Raw genomic sequence first — 19,231 nt, forward strand, 5'->3', positions numbered from 1 at the left:
GGCTAGACTCTTTGTCAGGAGAGGCTGGCATACAAAGCTGGCGAAAGACAAGGTGTGCCACTGAGGTCCCTTGTGCTTCTATAGTGGCAGCAGCTAGATCAATAAGCTCCAACAATCTGCACACACGATTACTCAAGAGGAGTGTGAACCCACCCAGAAGATCTGGAACACCATCTCCTCAAACAGCCTCTGTCTTGGTGATTCAATTAGGGCTACTAATGACATCAGGCAATTGACTGGTGGGTGGTCACCTTTGCCAACTGGCAAAGTTGGGCCCTGGGGGTGTGGGGAGATAATGAGCTTGCCCTTTGGGTCAAAAAGGTCCCCCTTCCCTCCCCTCTCCCGGTCAGTGCAGAACTTTTCTTTCTGCAAAAGGAGCAATTTGGGAAGAGATCTGCTACCTGATCCCTGCAGTGAAATGGAAAAAGCACCAGGGAAGGGTTGGGGGTTAGTAGGAAGGCAAGTTAATGCTGCCCATCTCCAGCTAATTCGGGGAGGGGATGCTTTTCAGCTGCATTTGTTATGAAAGTCACTGCCAATGTTTAATGGAATGTAGGTCACAGTTAATCAGATGTTCAGTCTGTCTGACAGCTCCGAATATTCAGCAGTCATGGGAGAAAAACGGCATAGAAAATACACAGAAGAGAACAGCTCACACGCAAAGTGACCCTCCAGGACCCCCAAGCCTGGGGGCGGAATTGGGCTGTGTCACAGTGACACCAATCTGGGGCAGGAACTGATATTAAAGAAATGGGGGAGGGGCAGATATCTCCCCACCCCCATCCCCTACCCTGGTAAAATCCACACAGCAACTCTCACTTTTCCTGTTACTTAAATGGCTTGCTATTTTCCTACAGGTCTCCCCTACACACAACTGACAAGGAAGGCCCTCGTGGTCATTTACAGGCTAAAGAAGACTGACCACCCCTCACTCTCATCTTTGCCCCAGTGCCAGAGCTCCTTCCTCCCACCCCACCCTTTCTTGGCCAGCTCAGGAGACTCTGACATAAGGGCCTTCCAGGAGGTGAGAGCCTTTCCTGCTGCAGCCTTCATAGAGCTGGGTGGGGTGGGGGTGGGGGAAGGGCCCCAACAGTTGTCACTACTCTTGGCCCAAAGCCCACACAAAGAGGGTCAGTGACCTGCATTCACAACAGCCGCACAGCAGCAACTTGCCCATGAAAGAGAGCAGATTTTTAAGATATGAAGAGGGGAGTAGATGTGCAGCCCCGCCTGGAGCCATTTCTAGGTGGTATTACTGGACTCCCAACTCCCATCATTCCTGGTTATGTGATGCCATGCTGGCTGTTGGGGCTGATGGGATTTGGAGCCCAACTCCAACACCTGGCTCCCTGGCAATTTTTGTAAAAATGGATCTTTGGACATGGACTCCATTCCCCAGGGCATTCACTGGCCTTCTTTGAAAAACAGCAGCACAAAAAGCTGCAAGAATCCTAAGAATCCTAAGAGTTGGGCAAAGAGAAAGCTCTCCTGAAAGGGAAGGAGCCTTCCAAATGCAGCTGCTGTACCCGAAGGGAAGAGGAGAAAAGGGGAGGGGACAGCTGGTGGCTCACCCTGCCTTGCCCTGCCGGACAACAGCCTCAACAGCAGGCACTCTGCGCCTGGAGAAGGAGGAGGAGGAGAGAGCTGGCTTCTTGCTGCTTGCTGCTTGTGGTTCATGCAGGATCCCCAAGGAGACCTAAACAAGCCCCCCTGGCACGCTGATGGGAACGGGCTCCTTCCCATCTCCTCCATGGCTCTGCTTGTTTCCATGGCAATACCACAAGGGAAAGTTTCCATCCCAGATGCCAAATGCCTGTGGATGAGGCACAGCCCTCCGAGGCTGACCAAATATAGACAAAACTCAAAAAGTGCTTCACTGTGCAGGGCAAGCAGGATGGACCTGAAGTCCTCCCCCCTCTCACAAAACGGCTCTCTGCACACCCTTGGGGGCCTTGCCTGCTGAGAGTTGCAGCCCCCCACCCAACTCAGAGACTACAGCCCCTGGAGCAGAAGAGCCACAGAAGAAAACTGGACAGTTCAGATCGCTGCTCCCTTATAGCCTCTCTGCCATGGGGGAAAGAGAGGCAAGAGACCAGTCACCACCACCACACAGAGGGACTCTGCAAGAAGCCTGAATGGCAACAGATGTGGGCCTCAGCTGGTGACAAGCTCAAGGGGCAGGAAACGCCAGCAGGGGAGTTTCAACTTAAGGCAGAGCCCAGGCTAGAAAACCCATGCAAATTATGTTTGCCTGGGGGTGGGGTGAGGCATGGCTGGCTGGCAGGATCTGGGCCATGCATCCTTCCCCTTCCCCCAGCACCATGTGCTGAAGTCAGCACACACAGGAATGCCCAGTAGTGGTGCCAGGCCAGGCGGACGCTCCATCATTGCTGTTGAAAACGAACTACTGTTCCTTCTCTTACTCCAGCCAGCCTACATGAGTCACGGGGCCAACAGACACTCCTGCTAACAAGCAGAAACTGTCATGGGAAGTGCTGTCTACTCAAAACACAGGCCCTGACAGAGTGCATCCACACGACCAAGTCCACAAGCAGATCTGCACCTAATGATCAGCTGACCCCACCATCAACGAGCACCATCAACCAACCGGAACTCCAGTCTTCCACAACCAGTACCTGCCAGATGCAGAGAGCTCTGAAGGTCCTGCCAAAGCCACCATAAGGTGTGCTAGAAGGAATGGAAGGCGGAAAACTAGCAAGTGGGGCCAGCTCCTGACCCAACATAAAGCTCTGGGCTTAATGCAGTAGCTGCATAGGAGAGAGGGTGAGGGGTGTAGACAGACATGGCTTCTCTCCTCATGGTACCACAACAAGGCAGCCTGCTGGATAAGTCCACACCTTCCTGCCTCGTGTACTGGACAGAAAAATCATAGCATTATTATTATTGCTGCCTTAGTGTTATTATCTTGAAAATGTGCACCCTGCCCTTAGTGCTAACAACAAACAGCCCTCCTGCGCCCAAGGAGTCCTCCCCACTCCTTCGTGGCTGGACAATCCTGCAGCAAGACAGCCTCTGCAGAAGCTCTGCCTCTCTGTAGGGCAGGCGGCAAAGGCAGTGAGGCAAGTTGCTCTGAAGGATGCCCCAGAGAGGCGTTGGCGACTTACGTTGTTTGCAGAAGTTCTGGGTTGGGCACGCACTGTAGGCGGTGGGAGAGGAGCTGGAAGGCATTGCTCTGGGGCAGGAGCATCAGAAGCCCGTACAGAGCCTTGATGAGGTAAGGGTTGTTCTTCACGTCCAGCAGCTGCAAGCGGAGATCTGCAAGCAAAGAAGGGAAGGGTAAGCAGGGCTGTGAAAGCTGCTGACCTTTGTCCATAGAGGGGGAGGGAGGGAGGGAGAAGCAGGGTGCACAGAACCTCTGAGTCCTTCTCTTCCATCCATCTTCTTGCCTTTTGCATGCATGCATGCAGCTGCATCCCATCACACCATTTGTGTCTCCCTGGTGGAAAGTGGGGAGCTTTCTGCCATGGAAAGCACAGAGATGCTGCCATCCACTCAGCAAATAGACCCAGAAATAGGAGAGGGATACTGAAATGGCAATGAATCTCGGAGGGTCGGGGGGGTGGGAGTCACAGTGGGACTGCCTTTGTGCAAGAAGGAGTGTTGTGTGCATGCATGCCTCTTTGGCAGCATAGGCAAAGGGATTTGAGGAGTTTAACACCTGCTCTATGGGGTATCATAGGAACAGGAAAGCCAGCTGATGGAGAAACGTTTGCCATTGAAGCAGCAGGTTCAGGAGACAGTGTGAGGCCCGGGCAGGGATGTGAGCCCAAGGGCTGACTCAGAAGGTCACATGACAGCCTGATCAATGGCTCAATAGTCTGCATGGGAACAAACTTCTTGGCTTCCTTTCCCCACATCAACTGGCTCTGTTACCTTGGGACTACCAAGCCGAGTTCTGGTCAACAGGAAAAACAACCAAGTGCTATCTTGCCAGAAAGGGGGGAAGGGGACATTAAAGTTCTGAGTAGTAGAGCTCACAGAGGATGTTGACAAAGGAGGAGGAGATCAGAGGAGAGGCTTGAAAGCTCGAGAAGGCAACACAGTCAAGGACAGGCTGGACATATGTTTAGGTTGAGCCACCTGAAAGGCTCACCTCACAGTAGCCAAGTGTATCCATAGCAAAAAAAAAGTCACAGGGTGTGAAGGGTTTAAAGGACATGGAGGTGGTTGTTCTAGCAGGACAATGCAAGGGCCTTTTGAGCTGCCAAGGGAAACTGTGGTGTCACCTTCCTTGAAGGCAGCTGGAGGGTGAAAGCGGACAGGGAGATCTTTTTCTTCCTCTCCCAATACTAGAACTGATCCAATGAGGCTGATCCAATGAGGGAGATTCAGGAGAGGCAAAGAAAAGTTCCTCTTCACCAAGTCTACAGTTAAACTATGGAATCTGCTTCGCATGATGTTGTGATGGCCACCAACTTGGATGGCTTTAAAAGATTAGACAAATTCACAGAGGAGGATAGGGCCATCAATGGCCTCGAGCCACAATGGCTGCTTACTAGCCCCAGAATCAGAAGCAGCCTGATTTTGAAAACCGGTTGCTGGGAATCACATGGAAAGAGTGCAGCTGTGGACTTTCCACTGAAGCAACGTGATGGCTGCTGTGAAAACAGAATGCTGGACTAGTTGGGCCTCCTTTGGCCTGATCCAGCTGCAGAGCTCTTCTTATGAGGGGCAGCAGGCAGGAGAGACTTTATTTGGAAAAGGGGACCTTGGTGTAGGCCAGGGTGCTGCTCCAGATTGCCTTGCAGGTCCCCTCCAAAGTGAGATAGTTGCCTTGCAACAGCCCAGTTGGGCAGGCATGGCTGGGAGACAGCAGTGCCCCACCCCAGTGAAGATCCCAGCAATTCAAAAGAACGAAGGGGGGGGGGGCTTCTGCATGGAACAGAAGCTCCTTGCAACCATCACCACAAGTGGCTCCTGTGTTGACATCCACTACACTAGTGGCTACTGCAGCTGCATGGAAAGGAAGACTCTGGAGGGCATGGTACAAGGTCAAACGGTTCAGCAGGAGTGGGAGAAATTGTTGTTTCTGCTGCTGAGGCTCTCTCTTCTGTAGCAACAGGTAGCTCAGAAGCACATTCCAAAGTGGAACTTGCCACCTGGGTTTCCACACCCACCCTCCAATGCAAAGGTCAGAGCCTGGACTCAAAAAGGGTCTTTTTTTGTGGGGGACTGTAGGCCACCTAGTAGCCCAACCCCTTGCCTGCTCAATGCAGGAGATTGAGAGCTGGAGCCTCCAGCCCCAGCAGATCAAAGAGGGATTTGTCCAGCCTCTGAGAACATAAGAAGAGGCTGTTGGATCAGGGAAACAATCTGTCTAGTTCAGCATCCTGTTCTCACCATGGCCACCCAGATGCCTATAGGAAAACTGCAAGCAGGACCTGAGCACAAGAGCACTCTCCTCTCCTGTGGTTCCCAGCAAACCAATATTCAGAAGCATGACAGCCTCCAGCTGTGGAAGGCAGAGCGTGGCCATCGTGGCTAGTAGCCTTTGCTTGAAGGAAGACAGCTAAGGAGGGCCTCCACCCCACCCTGCAATCGCCTTGTCCAACAGCTCTTCCCAGCAAGCCTCTTAATGTTCAGCTAACAGCTACCCACCTATTACTTAAGCCCATGTGAACAAGTCTCTGTCCTCTCTGGGGCAGCAGCAGCAGCAGCGAAGAAGGCTCTTCACTTCTTTTATGCAGGGGGCCCTCAGGGACTTGAAGTATGTTATCCTTTTCTTCTCCAGAGCAGACCCACTCAGTTCCTCCCACCTTCCCCCCTGGGGCTGGTTTTTCATCCCCTGTTTCCCTTGGTCTCCCCTGAGCAAATGCAGTTTGTGTCCCTAACCTACATTCTGCTTCCTACCCACTGCAATGCTGCTGCTGCTTTTGGATGGCCCTAATGGGCACATGAGCCAGAAGGTCTCACAGCAAAGAGGCTCATAACTTCTGCTCTATTTATTTGGGCCACGTCGCCAGTTGCAATGAGGGAGTGGGGGAGGAGAGGGGCCTCGGGTACGTGTGTCAATGCTAATGCACCACAAAGTGCAAAGCCCCCCAAACCCTCCTGCCAACGCGAGCGAACACACACACACACACTTCGGCGAGAGTGAAAGAGAGCTTACATGTAAAAATCGGACACTCGATCAACTGGACCAGCTTGTCAACCTCAATCAGGAAATCCACTGTGACCTCCAGGTCACCACTGAGCACGGCTGTTAAGGAGCCTAATCTGCCCATGCTGGCAGGGGCTGATGGGATTTGTAGTCCAAAACATCTGGAAGGCACTAGGCACTAGGGTGAGGGGTGGGCAGAAGCCACACAGCCTATCACCACGCTGCTCTACAAAGCCAAAGACCAGAGAAAGGATGAACAAGCTTCTTCTCTTAAGCTCCTGGCTTTGAAGATAGCATGATGAAGGTGCTTGCAAAACACCACTGCCTTTTGATGGGGCTCATACAGAGACACAGAGAGGCCTTCCTGGAAGAACCCCCCCACTCTTGCCTACCCGCAGGCCACTTTTCCAATGCTAAGCACAAAATGTGGATTATTCTGCCAGATCTGACTGTTCCCGCCTTCTCAACATGGAAACATGAGCTAAAAACAGAGAAGCTGTTTAATCCTCATTGTTGGAAAAAAAATCCTGGGAACGGACAGTTTCTGCTACGCAGGCCCATGTTCAAAATTTTTGTGGCAGAAGCAGGTCAGTGGTAACAGCAAAAATCTAAATGTACACAGTCTAGTGTAGCCTTCGCCAACCTGGTGCTGTCTGGGGAGCTGATGGGAGTTGCAGTCCAAAATGTCTGGAGTGTCCTAGGCTGCTCTAGCAGATTAAAAGTTACTGGTGGTGATAAACTTAGTAAGATTAAAATTATTGTAATTTTAATAGACTCCAAGTGCTCTCTAAAAGAGAATCTGAACTTGTGTGTACCTAAGAGATTGGTCATGCACATACAGCCTATAGTACTCTGTTTATGCCCAATAATATAATTTTTAGAAGTCTGAAGATGAGTTCACCATGGATTTTAAAACATAGTTCAAAGCACGTAGGAGAGACTTCAGACAAAAAGAAGCGCCATGTAACGGGGCCCGGCGGTTTGCACCTCCAGCACCCCCCAGCAGCATTAGGTATGAAACTGGCCTTAGCTGAGAACTGTGTGAATGCTACAAATAGGCTCTTCTCAAACCTCCCCTTTTCCTGGAAGTCCTAACCAGCAAGTTGTGCCATGTGCTCAGTGGTCAATGCTCTGCATGGCTGGGAGCTTTAGGTTTCTCTCTGTGTTACTGCAATCTATTGTAAGCTGCTTTGAGGATCAAACCAAGGCAGGATATAAATCTCCAAAATAATATCCTACTGCAGCTAAGCCAAAGGATGTGTAATTGAAACGATGCTCTGCTGTCTCTTCTGCCCCCATTCGCCCTCTGCTTTCCTCTGTTTCTGCACTATGCCCATTTTAAGATGACCAAGCGGATCTCACATAATTTAGTGCAATGTTTCTCAAACTGGGGTCCCCAGCTGTTGTTGGACTACAACTCCCATCACCCCCAGCTAGCAGGACCAGTGGTCAGGGATGATGGGAGTTGCAGTCCAACAACAGCTGAGGACTCCAGTTTGAGAAACATTGCACTGAATTATGTGAGATCTATCTGGTGAGGGAGAGAGGCAGGGAGCACATCCAGTCCTGTACATCATCCACCATCTCCCAAAATCCTTACGACTTTTGAGCTCTTTTATCTGAGAGACTTTTCCAGCCATAGGAGCCGTTCTGGTCTCTGCTGCTATCATGATGTGCAATGGTGAATGTCAGAAAATGAAGATGCCTTCCGCAATGTAAAGGACCTTGGGGCTGACCACTTCTAATTGGCAGCCCGAGTTTACTGTCGTATTTTATGGGCCAAGAGGCAGCAGCTTCCGAGGCCTGCTTAGACTCTACAGTGCAGACAGCCGCCGTCTCATGTACCTTCCCTCCCTCCCCATGCTAGAAGGATACAACTTCTGGATGAGGTCATAGGCATGCTTGTAGTTCTGAGTGAGGAAGCAGAGGGAGACGGTGGTCACTGGGTTGTGGCACCAGGAACGGTACAGGCAGCAGAACAGGTTGCGGCTCTCCTGGGGAGACAAAAAAGTAAGAGGAGTTGACTTGCACCTCCACACACCACTCCCAAGTCCGCTCTTGGGAACCAAAGGCAACTCCAGCAAAACAGAGGCCCCAAAACTAGGTAGCAGGGTGGGAAGAGGGGTCACTTCCTGCAACAATGCAGAGCCAGATGTCCTGGTGGCAGGGCTTCAGCACTGCCAAGCACAGTAGGACCACCATGTGTGCCACTTATGGTAGATGGCGACACAAGCACATGATCCGGCATTCACAGCCTGCCCCCGCCCCGGGGGGCTTTGTTAAATTTATGTTTTCTGTCCTGCTGGTAGCAGAAAACAGCTGAAAATTGCATATGGCCAGCTGATGCCAGGAAGGCAAGGAAGGGGAAAAGTGGATGTTCTTCTCATGTTCTGATTTCACTCCTGTGAGAGGCAGTGGCGACAACCAACCTGGACAGCTTTAAAAAACAGGGTGGGTGGGTGTGTTGATGGCCGCCTGAGCTCCAGCATGCAGTGCCCAAGTCACTTCAAGGGTGGATGGAGAAAGAGGCTGCACAGACCAGCAGTCACAGACACATCTTCTCAGGTGCAACATACCGCCGTCTTCAGATCCTTGAGTTGGTTCCTCAGCTGGAAGAGCTCAGAAGAAGTCAGGAGGATGGTGTTGAGGGTGTGGACCATCGTCGAGGCAAACTTGAGGTCTTCCTCCCGCAGCAGGATGTCAGCCATCGAGTGAAAGATGTTCTCAGCATTCAGGAGCAGACAGAGTTGCCTGCATGGGACCAAAAAAATGGAGATTAGGTACTGACCAACAAAGGGGGTTGCTGTGAATCTGGGGTCGGTGGGGGGGTGGGATACCACCACAACCACAATCCCCAAATATCAAAGAGAATAATCTTGGGCGAGAATGTGGGATGCAAAAAGTGCCTGGCCCCGTCCTCTGCAGCAAGCCTTTACAAAGGTGTTCTCCTTCCTATCAGCATTGTCACCCAGTAGGCCAAGACTGAACTTGCCCCTTAGGGAAGAAGCTCCATCGCTCCTTCTAACAGCGAACTCAGCTGGTGAGTGCCAACGGGGTTTTAGCAAACAGGGTCACTGAGGAACAAAGGAGGAATTAAAATGCTCTGGGGAATACCCCTAGGTCTTGCAAAGGTATAGCACATATTCTGAAGGAAAAACACTTAGGGCAGAAGAGAGAGAACAACCCCCAACAGCCCAATGATGTAAGCCCACTCAGAGGCCATGGAATACTAGGTTGCCTGTTGGAAAGGGGAAACCAGAATGGAAGAGAGAAAAAAGGAGTATCCTAGGAGAGCAGTGCTCCATATTGCAGCTTTTTTATTACAGGCCCCATTCACACACACACATAGCAGCAGCAGCAACAGCTGCCTCACCTAGTTTCTCTTCCTTCCAACTCGCTCTCTGGGACACATCAGGCAGCGCCCCCACCCTCACCCCAGACCAATCTGTTCTGGATTAACACAAGCAATTTCAAGCTTTCCAGACAGAGTGGAGGGCTGAGGTCAAACCCCTGTTCTTTCACAAATGACCTTGAGTTCAAAGCAAGTGTAAGGTAGGAAAATGCAAACAAACAAACAAACAAATCTTGCATGTGGCATTATCTTCATCCTTCGTTTCCCTTCTATCAGTTTTTTTTTTATTTGAATAAATATTTATTCCCCACGATTCCAGTAAAGGCTCCCTGTGGTGGCAGTAATGATATATCTGGAAGGTGTGCTAGGTGATTGCAAAGTTATTTGTGCAGGGAGGGAGATGCCCCCACTTTCACAGTAGAAAGCCAGGAGAGGTTCACCTGTGTTGCACCCTGTCTCCAATTCCCAAAGATGTGCTGCAAGTCTGGTGGTTCTGCTCATTTACCAAAATATCTGCTCAGAGTCCACCCAGTCCCAGCCTTGCTGACCTTTTCTGGAGCTTTTTCACAGGGACTCACCGAGTCGCAGCAGGAATGCTCTGCTTAACCTCTCCAGGAACCCCCAAGGTCTTCTGCATTGGAAACCGAGCGCCAGATTTCCCTCCGTGTTTGTTTTGATTCTATGGGCTCCCTCTTTCTCCCTGCCAAGCCTGCGGTGGTGGCACTGTAGGGTTTGCCTGAGGACGCCTGACACAAAGCCCAGTGCTAATGCCGCTACCGCTGCTGCCTCCTTTAACAAGCTTGGCTTCACAGCTCTGTGCATTCAAAGGACATGGGAAACGGCAACCCGAGTTACCCCAGGCGAGGGAGACTTGATCAATTTTCTCTTTCAGCCCTTCTAAAGGCTCTGAGCTCTGGTTTTGATCTATTTCCAGCACAGAATAATAATTCATTTCAAGGCCTCTGCTCAAGTCCAAGAATAGTCATTCAATCAGTCCCAAACAGAAACTCTGGAGAAATCACCCCCACCCCGCTCCCCTAGTGCATTGACACTCATTAAGATTTTCTTGTCAAAGACCATTTAAATTGCAGAGACATGCTTTGAAAAAGTAGGCCTCCAACTTTGGGATACGGCTCCAGAGAGTTGGGAAGGGAGCCAACTCAAGGGGGCTTTGCCTCTCCAAGCTCATCGCTAAGCAAGGCTTCGCCCCCTCCCAGGCCCCCATCGCCATCAGAGGGTTCCACTCCACTAGCAGCAGCTTGCAAGAGTCTTGTTGTCAGCTGCTTCCTTGGGAGGCAGGGGCGGGATTCTCAGAATCAGCACCCAATGGGCTCTTATTGCAGGAACAGCTTCAAGTCTGAAAAAGGGTGATTCAGCAAGAGATTGTAGAACCAAGGTTTGCATATGCAGCTCCTTTTAATCTCTCTCAGAGAGACTTAAAGAGAAATGGTGTTGATGGGGCTCCGAGTCCTATCGAGACCAACACCCAGCAAACATGATTAGGGCATGCTCTTGAGATTGGGGAAACTATTCCCTAGGAAACGAAGATACGGTATTTGCTCAGATGTTTAAGTCACCCGAAGCTGCAGCATTCTGCTTGTGCCGCAGTGGCAAGTGTGCACAGGCCACAGTTCAGTGGAACAATCCAAAACAAGATACATGGCTCAAGTATGTGCCTCCTACCTCCCATCAAAGGGATGGAATGCATAAGCTGGCCCCAGTCAGAGCTGGACTGAGCATGAAGCACAAAAACCTTACCCAGCATTATCAGGGATGACCATGCGTTCTGGAATGGAGAGGCAATTCTTACCTGAACTCCATTTTATTATATATTTCTCAGCTCATTTTTCAGATAAAGATGGTTCTCTGAAAACACAGACTGTGCTCTCAGGCTTACAAACTAAAAACACAGGGCACCTGAGTGTGGGTGGAGGGAAAAGCATGAGAAAGACCAGACTGATACTGGCCAGAACTAAGTGGTGAGTTGTAAGCCGGACCAGGCTGACCTTCCTTGCTGGTGGTGCCCTCCTCATCCTGTGCCCACCCGCTCATGGCTGCTATTCCTCTGGCCAGTTCAGAGGCCAGCCTCCTTTCTTCTCATGTTCACTAGGCAATTCCATTAGCAACTGTGAAGTCAAAAACAGCATTGCTGCAAATCAGTCCAGAATTTGCTGACGTTGTGTTGAGAAGGTACACCGTTCTGTTTCTCCTTTTCATTGGCTTCCCTGAGAAGTTGTTGTGGGCCAAAACAGGGCAAACCAACTCTACCCAGAAGCTGTAGGAAGCATGGGGGTTAGGGGCAAAGAGGAGGGCTGCCTGGGGTCCAGATGAACAGTTGGGATACATGCTCTTTGATTTAGCTGTGCCTCAAGGCAGCCTTGGTGGCTGGATGTGGCTTTGCAAATGTGCTCTTTCCTATTTTTCTCAGTTTCATACATTCTCTGGCAACTTCTTCTTTCGACTCTAATGCATTGTGTGCAGGGCTGTCTTTGAAGAATATCTGGAAACTTCAGCTCTCAATGGATGCCAATTGGAAGAAGCCCATCACCCTGACACAGATGGACTTGCTCTAACTATTAAAGCCCTAAAGGTTCCAACTCCAGGTTTCTTCAGGGATCAGATCCTCCCATACGTTAACAGCTCACCAGACAAAAGTCCTGCTCTCTGAGCACCCACCCAGGCCTTCTGGATCAAGAAGCGCCCACTCAACACGCTCCCCTATTCTGTGGAATTCACTACCTAGAACGTGCTTTTTGTATGGCAAGCTGATTTGCTTTTTTGATCTGCGCTTCTGATATGCCACTGACTGGAACTGGAGCACCTGTGGACTTTAACCTTGTTTTTATTTCATTTTTTGTGTGCATAACTTGAGGGCCCCATTAGGATTAGTCTGGCAACATATAAATCTGAACAATAAAGGTGCTCCTTGTGAACACCACTTTAGAACAGGAGTGCAAATTCCTGACACTTCTTTGCTCCCTACTCCACACAGAGACAGATGTGAGGATCTCCCCTTTCCTCTACAGAGAGGACTGAAGAGCCTCTGCAGGCCCATCACAAGCTGTCCTTCGCTCCTGCACCGACAAAACACTTTGCCATCAAATAATCAGAAGTGGCATCTGTAAATACTGCCTGAGGGCATCCGACACTCTCCTGAAGGAAAATACAGCCGCCCCATCTTCCCCGCTAACAGGAAGGGGGCTCAAAATAGCAGCGCTGTCAACCTGCTGGTGAGACCAGGCACATGTTTAATGGCAATCAAATCAGGGAGCAGATCTATCTCCAACAGAGCAGAAGGAAGGGGGTAGCAGCTTTCTGATGGCCCTGCCTGCTTTGTCGGCATGCTGATTGTTAACAACCTATGCTGAAGATTCTTGATCTCAGCAGGAGATGCCACCTGATTAATTTTTAAGAGGCCCAGAGGAGGACAGGGGCACAAACTTCATCCACAGTCTCCACCTGGGCAACCCTAACACGTTGCATCTATTGACCAAACTGGGCAAGGCGTGGCAATAAAGCCAGAAATTCTGTGAGCAAGATGTGCCACCCCAAAATGCAGCCCCAACTTGCCATCTGCAAAGTGCAAGACTCGCCCACTTTGAAAATGACAGCCAGACCCAGTAATTTTAAGGAGATTCTACACATTTTTCCTATCACAAGGCAATCCATTAGGAAGATCTTCACACACCTTTCCCGTACTTCTGAGGAGACATTCCAAGTCTCTGCAAGAAGGCTAAGGGGTCAGGAGGTAGATATGTCCATGGTTTAAAACCATCATGCCAGTGACTGGAGTCTCTGAACAAAATAAACAGCATGTGGATTCTGGTGCTGGACTTGGATTCAAAAAAATCTTGTTGGTGCGGAGGAATATTTACTTTATGGTAAATCCTGCTGCTCTAGGAGCCTGGAGGACAGTCTTTGTATCTGAGACAGCATCATGTTCTGGTTGGGTGTGGTCTTCCAACCTGACCAAGAGAAGGCAAGCTCCCTCCTCTCCCAGAATGAAAGGGAGGGAAACTCTGACCTGGTTTGTGTGACTTTTATCAACAGGGTTCCTTAAAAAACTGCTCTGTGTTTAGCAGATCAGGAGTGAAGATCAATACTATAAAAAGCAGACACAGTCTGGAAAGTTTTCTAGGAAAAGAAGCAGCAGCAGCCAGGAAGAAAGAGATGTATCAAGGAAGAGAGTGAGGGAAGAGCCCACCAGTGACTACCCACCCCCAAACACACACACTTTACAACAGCAGAGAGAGAGAGAGAGAGAGAGAGAGAGAGACACGTCTGGCTCCCTTGACCAAAAAGGAGGAAGGAGGAGCCATTTTCCAGAAATAGAAGCCCTGACATCTCACTGGCTCATGCCTGACTCCTCTCATGCAGGAGTCCAAAAGGAAACGGCTGGCTACTAGCAGGCCTGCTTTCGATTAGCCTGGCAAGGTAGCTTGGGTTTTCTTTTCATTTTGTTTCTTTGTGGCCTGGGGAAATCTGAAAAAGAGCTTGCATGAAAGGAATGTCACACAGACGGCACACCAGCGGCTGCTGCAGCCATATCGATGCTGCCCTTTTCGGCTACTTCCTGGGCTGCATTTCAGATTCTGGTTCTCAATTAGGTGGGTGAAGACAACAAGAACAAAGCCAGGCCCACCCAGATGCCCCTCCTTGCCAAGGCCACTGCTCAAAGCACAACACTAAGGAAGGGCGACAACTCAAGGCCCCCTCATCCAGGTGAAAAGAAAGGAGGAAAAGGGAAAGGAAGAGGAAGAGGGAAAGGCCTCTTCCATTCTCTCTCTCTCTCCCCCACCCCCACTCACCAAGTAGCTTTTTGACATGTCAATTCTGGAGAAGAGGCTGAAAAGGCCCTGATGGAGACAGCAAACTGCGCTCCCTGGCGAGCGAACGATACAAGATTGAATGCAAAGATTCTACATACTGAGACACAACAGGCAATTCTTTCCATGCCACACACCCACACCTGTCACATATGCTTCATGGTGATGACACTCAGTGTTTTGTGGCACTTTAGTTACTACCTTGAAGCAACAGCTATCCTGCATCTGGGTTTGGGGCAGTGAGAGGGGGGAAGGCTACTAAGAAGACTTATTCTGTGTTCTTGTTTCAAACCAAGAACTTCTTTTCTGCCCTGCTGCACCTCTGGGAAGTTTATAGAGGCTCTCCACAGAAGGTGGAGGGCAGAGGGGTGGGGAGAGAGAACAGGAGCAGCAGGAACCAAGAGGGCCGTGCTGCAGCTGGCGTCCTCTGTGATCCCAACCGACAGCTGAAGCATTCCACATGGAAACTCCCTTATGTCATCTCAGTAACGTGGGAAATGTGGAGCACATACATTTCTGACGGGTGAATTCCATCTCATTAAAAGCCAGCCTCTATCCCCTCCTCCCTCCCTCCCGGCATCCTTGGCACAAGCGGCTTGAGGGGGATTATGGCACATGGGCAATGGGAAGGCTGCAGAGAGGCACCCTAGCAAACCGCAGCGGGTGGCACTATCTGCTGCGCAAGCCCCAAGCGTGCAAGGTTGGCGGCAGTATCATCACCATCATGCAGGGCATACCAACAAGGGTTCACAGCAGGCAGGGCTAGGCGATATCAGGCTGTCAACATTGTGACATATCACCAGGTGTACATTGCAATTTAGTGATATATCATGATGTCTAAAAGGAAGGAGCACCAGCCCTGCAAGGCACTGGGGTGAAGCCACCCCTGCCCCTGCCAGTGCCCGGCACAGGGAGGAAGGAGGCAGCCTGCCCATTTGGCTGGAAAAGGGAGTTAAGGTGCCAGCCCCACCCACAATATATAGCCGGGTCAAAACGCCATTACCATCTGGACCTCAAACCGGTCCGGGATGATGTACCAATACATCACTCAGGCCTAATAACAGGAATACCCCCAAGGACACATTACATACTACAACTGATCTAGGCATAGCAAAAGTCAGCTGGGTGCCCCTCTCTGCCTAAGTGGGTCAAAAAAGCCAAAAAGGCCTTGCAGGTTCTGGCCCTGATGAGGAGATAATTTTCCAAGGTACTGTCTCAGGAATTCTGGCTCCATGTTCAGGCTCCAACCTGCTTGAAGAGAGGCCACTAGGGGGGGGCAGGTGGGTACAGTAATCTAAAAGAGAGAGCCTCTCTGCTGCTGCCTCTCACACTACACAACCTCTCTATCAACAGGAGCTGGCGAAACACAGACATTTGCACAGATTTCCATTCAGCTATTTATTATTTGCATTCTCTGGCTACAGGCCAGCCCCCTCATTCAGCCTGCCATGGATTTGCTTGCTTTGAAATGGGAAACTGTGTTGCGATGACGAGAGCAGGCATTTGTCTCACACCTCTGCAGTCTCTGTGCCCACAGTCTGAAATGTGCCTTTGCAGGCTGCAATAGTGCTTTGCCAGCTCAAACAGCTTGTTCTAAGGGGCTGAGAGCACACAAGACATTTCCCTGCAGGTCACACAGGAAACTGCCCAACACCAAGTCAGGCCGCTGGTCCATTGAGCTCAGCATGGTCTATACCCAGGGGATCAGGACCTGTGGCCCTCCAGATGTTGTTGGACTACTACTACCATCATTGCTGGCCAAGTTGGCTGAGGCTGATGGAAAATGGAGTCCAACAACATCTGAAGAGCTGCAAGTTCCCTTCCCCTGGTTGACAATGACTGACAGCGACTCTCCAGACTGCCAGTATTTTGCAGAAGGGATTCAATAACACACTGGAAATTTGGTTTTGTGCAGTTAAAGTGGACTAAAGTGATCTGATGCAACAAATTCATTTTTTTAAATAAAAAATGACCTTTTAAACTAAAACATTGTGAGGCAAATGGTCAATGGGAAGACGTATAACCTCCACACAAGCAGGTCAAGAGGGATGCCCATACTCGTATAATCTCCACCAAAACAAATCAGAGTGAACGGTCAGTTTAGAGGAGATACTGTGTAACCTCTTCATACAGGAGCATTTCCAAGCCCCAGTTGTAGGTGCCAGAGGCTGAACCTGATACCTTCTGCGTGCAAAGTGTGTGCTCTACTCACTGACCTAGTAACCGGCAAGGCCGCAACCCACACTCAGATCTAGATGGAGCCCCTTTTGCACCATCTGTGATTTCCAGGGAAGCAGGAACAGGGTGACAAATATCCCTCGGAGTCCAGACACACCCAGAGGTACCTTTGGCTTTCATAAGCAACATTTGCTAGATAGGACTGAAAATGCTCTAACAGAAAGAGGAAGGTTGCCCAAACCTCATAGGGCAGTTTCAAGGTCTGAGTCTGGTTTTCCACATCTGCGGGTAGCTGTTCTACCTCTGAGTTTGGCATTTGCACATTTCTCCTTGTGTCCATGCAGCCAGGGCAAAACTTGCTATGTGGAGGTGCAAGGGGAAGTTGCTGCTTCCAGGTTACTAAACTCCAAAGCTTGCTGTGAAGCATCTGGAGACTCCAGGGAAGAGATTGCCACGGCTGAAAGACAGGCTTGATGGCCAGGCAGAATCACACCCCAGGCACCCCTCAGCCATTCAGGCGCAGCGAGGCACACAGAGCCCTCTATGAGGAGCAGGAGCAAGGCAAAGGCCATTAACCATTCACACTTGAAAGTCAATAACACTCCAAGGACCACAGGCAGGAAAGAGCAGAAGCAGGTTTGGCCTGCTGTGGAATTATACAAGCCGGAGAAGAACATAGAGAGGGCACACTGTTCAAAGTGTTAATAAAATCCGGAAGATTTAACCAAGTGTGGAGGATCCATTAAATCCAGCCAGACCTGTTGAAAAATGGCAGTTTACTTAAAACGCCTCTCTTTTATCAATTTTGTGTTGCTTGTAGCCATTTTTGCACAGGTAGAGCATACAGCAGGAGGCTTTCATGCCCTTTTAATTGCAGCCAGACGTTCAAAGGAACAGCAGAGGGTCTGCCCTTCCTATTCTGAAAAAAACCTGTTGTGTTATACATTTTCAAGTCTCTTTGTAAATCAATGGATTATCATTAATAGAAGAGCACAAATGACTTGTCTGGGCAGAGATTCTTCCCTAAACCAAGATGGCTGCTACAGGAATGAGATGGTTGGAGGAGCTGGTGTTTGTGAGTAACTGGAGGACAGAAGGAAAAACAAGCTAGGAGTGTGTGTCTATGCAGGTCATCTGTGTGTTGTGGCTGAAAGAGAGGAAAGCCTCCTAGCATGACCAGACACAGGACATAAAGCCTGAGCTTCTGCAACAGGCATATAAGGAGCCAAAATGTGAAAAGATGGGGGGGGGACTGCAGTCCTGACTCCATCATGGACAGGACGCAGTCTTTTCCTGAAATCTGGTTGCTGTGCAATTCCCAAGATCCTGTGGAGATCACAGCCATTATTTTTGGCTTGTTGAAATATGGCCTGTGGTACTGCCCCTTGCTCAAGCAGAGTGTATGGGAGCAGAAACAATTCCACATGGACAACCTTGTTGCATTTTTAGAATGCCCTAATACCAACAAAGCAGGAGAGATACCACAAGTTCTTGCCTTCCTCTAGTAAACCTTCTCACTCTGGAGGGGCCAAAGCAATGGCAGAAGATGAACCTAACACTGCCTTTCCCCCTGCTGAAACCACAGGATGGGACTATCCCTCCTGCCAGCCCTGCCTTTATTAAAGCTCCAGAGCAGGGAACTAAGGAAAGGAATCATGGAGGATGAGGAAAGATAGTGGAGCCAGAGGGAAAGGGAGCGTGAGTGAGCAAGCATCTCCCAAGCCATTGTGTTCAAGGCTACCATAAGCCACACAGGAAAATATGAACAGGAAGGAAACACTCTGGAGGGAGGCTCTGTCCTGCAATTGCCCAGATTTCACCCACTCTGCAGAGTTACAGGATCACACCCCAAAGAGCTACTCTGACTCCTGACTCCAGGCCTCTACGGAAAAGCATGTTGGCCAAGCCTATAACAAGAGGAGAATCGCTGAAAAACTGAGCAGCTGCCACATGGCCGCTCCAGCTCCACTGCCCCCATCGGCTACACATGAAGATCTGTGTCCAGGCCGCAGCAATGCAGCAGCAGCAGCTGGTGCTGAGTGGTGAGGGAACCCTTTTGGAAAGTGCAAACACAAGAGGATCAAAGCAGCACCCTCATGGTGAAGTTTGGTGACGTGAGGCTCTGGCGGGCCTGGGTAAGAAGCCCCAGCTTCTCCTGGCTAAAAGGGACACCCCCTGGCACAACTCTCCTGACTGCCCAGAACTAAGACAGCCAACTTCCCAACAGACCATGCAAAATGACAAAAAATAAAAGGTGGAAAATTCCGCAACCCGTATTTTGCAGCAGCCTTCCTCTGCCAGTATGACAGAGCAAGCATCAAAGAGGCACTTGCAGCAAACGCCATCCCAAAACTCCTGCTTATCTCTGCTCTCAGAGAGATCAAGAGACGCCATGGAGCATGACGGAGCTCTTATGGCCAAGGACTCCCACAGAGCCCAACGGTGAGCCCTGGGGGTGTGTGCGTGTGTGTGAAATGGGCTTGTGCACCACTCCCCAAAGGCTCAGGATTGACAGATATAGCAGCGAATCAGCAGGCAAGGACTGTATCGCAAGAACGCCACTACTTAAATTGCTTCCAAGGGGTCTACAGGGAACACCTTTAATGTACCATGTAGATGGCATCTGACCCTGTGCAAACAAATTAAATATAAACATGAGCTTGAGGCATTGACTCTTTGAAAATTAAATCCACATGGAAGAACGAGTTCGAACTTGTTTTCTGTTGCTTCAGGGAGCAGCATCGGAATCAATGG

At 50.1% G+C, this 19,231-nt stretch overlaps 1 protein-coding gene across 2 annotated transcripts in view; it reads right to left on the reverse strand.

Moving 5' to 3' along the window:
* The window catches only part of VAC14 (VAC14 component of PIKFYVE complex), a 70,410-nt gene that overhangs the window by 6,060 nt on the left and 45,119 nt on the right, over positions 1-19,231 (reverse strand). For both annotated transcript variants that reach the window (XM_083454606.1, XM_083454607.1), the window contains 4 exons: positions 8,698-8,872; positions 7,997-8,115; positions 6,131-6,210; positions 3,126-3,276 (listed from right to left, as the gene is read on the reverse strand). In XM_083454606.1, the coding sequence (XP_083310732.1) occupies positions 3,126-3,276; positions 6,131-6,210; positions 7,997-8,115; positions 8,698-8,872 (525 nt within the window). The remainder of the gene's footprint in view (positions 1-3,125; positions 3,277-6,130; positions 6,211-7,996; positions 8,116-8,697; positions 8,873-19,231) is intronic.

Source organism: Podarcis tiliguerta (genome assembly GCF_965153285.1).
Source record: "Podarcis tiliguerta genome assembly, chromosome: 8".
Classification (NCBI taxonomy): domain Eukaryota; kingdom Metazoa; phylum Chordata; class Lepidosauria; order Squamata; family Lacertidae; genus Podarcis; species Podarcis tiliguerta.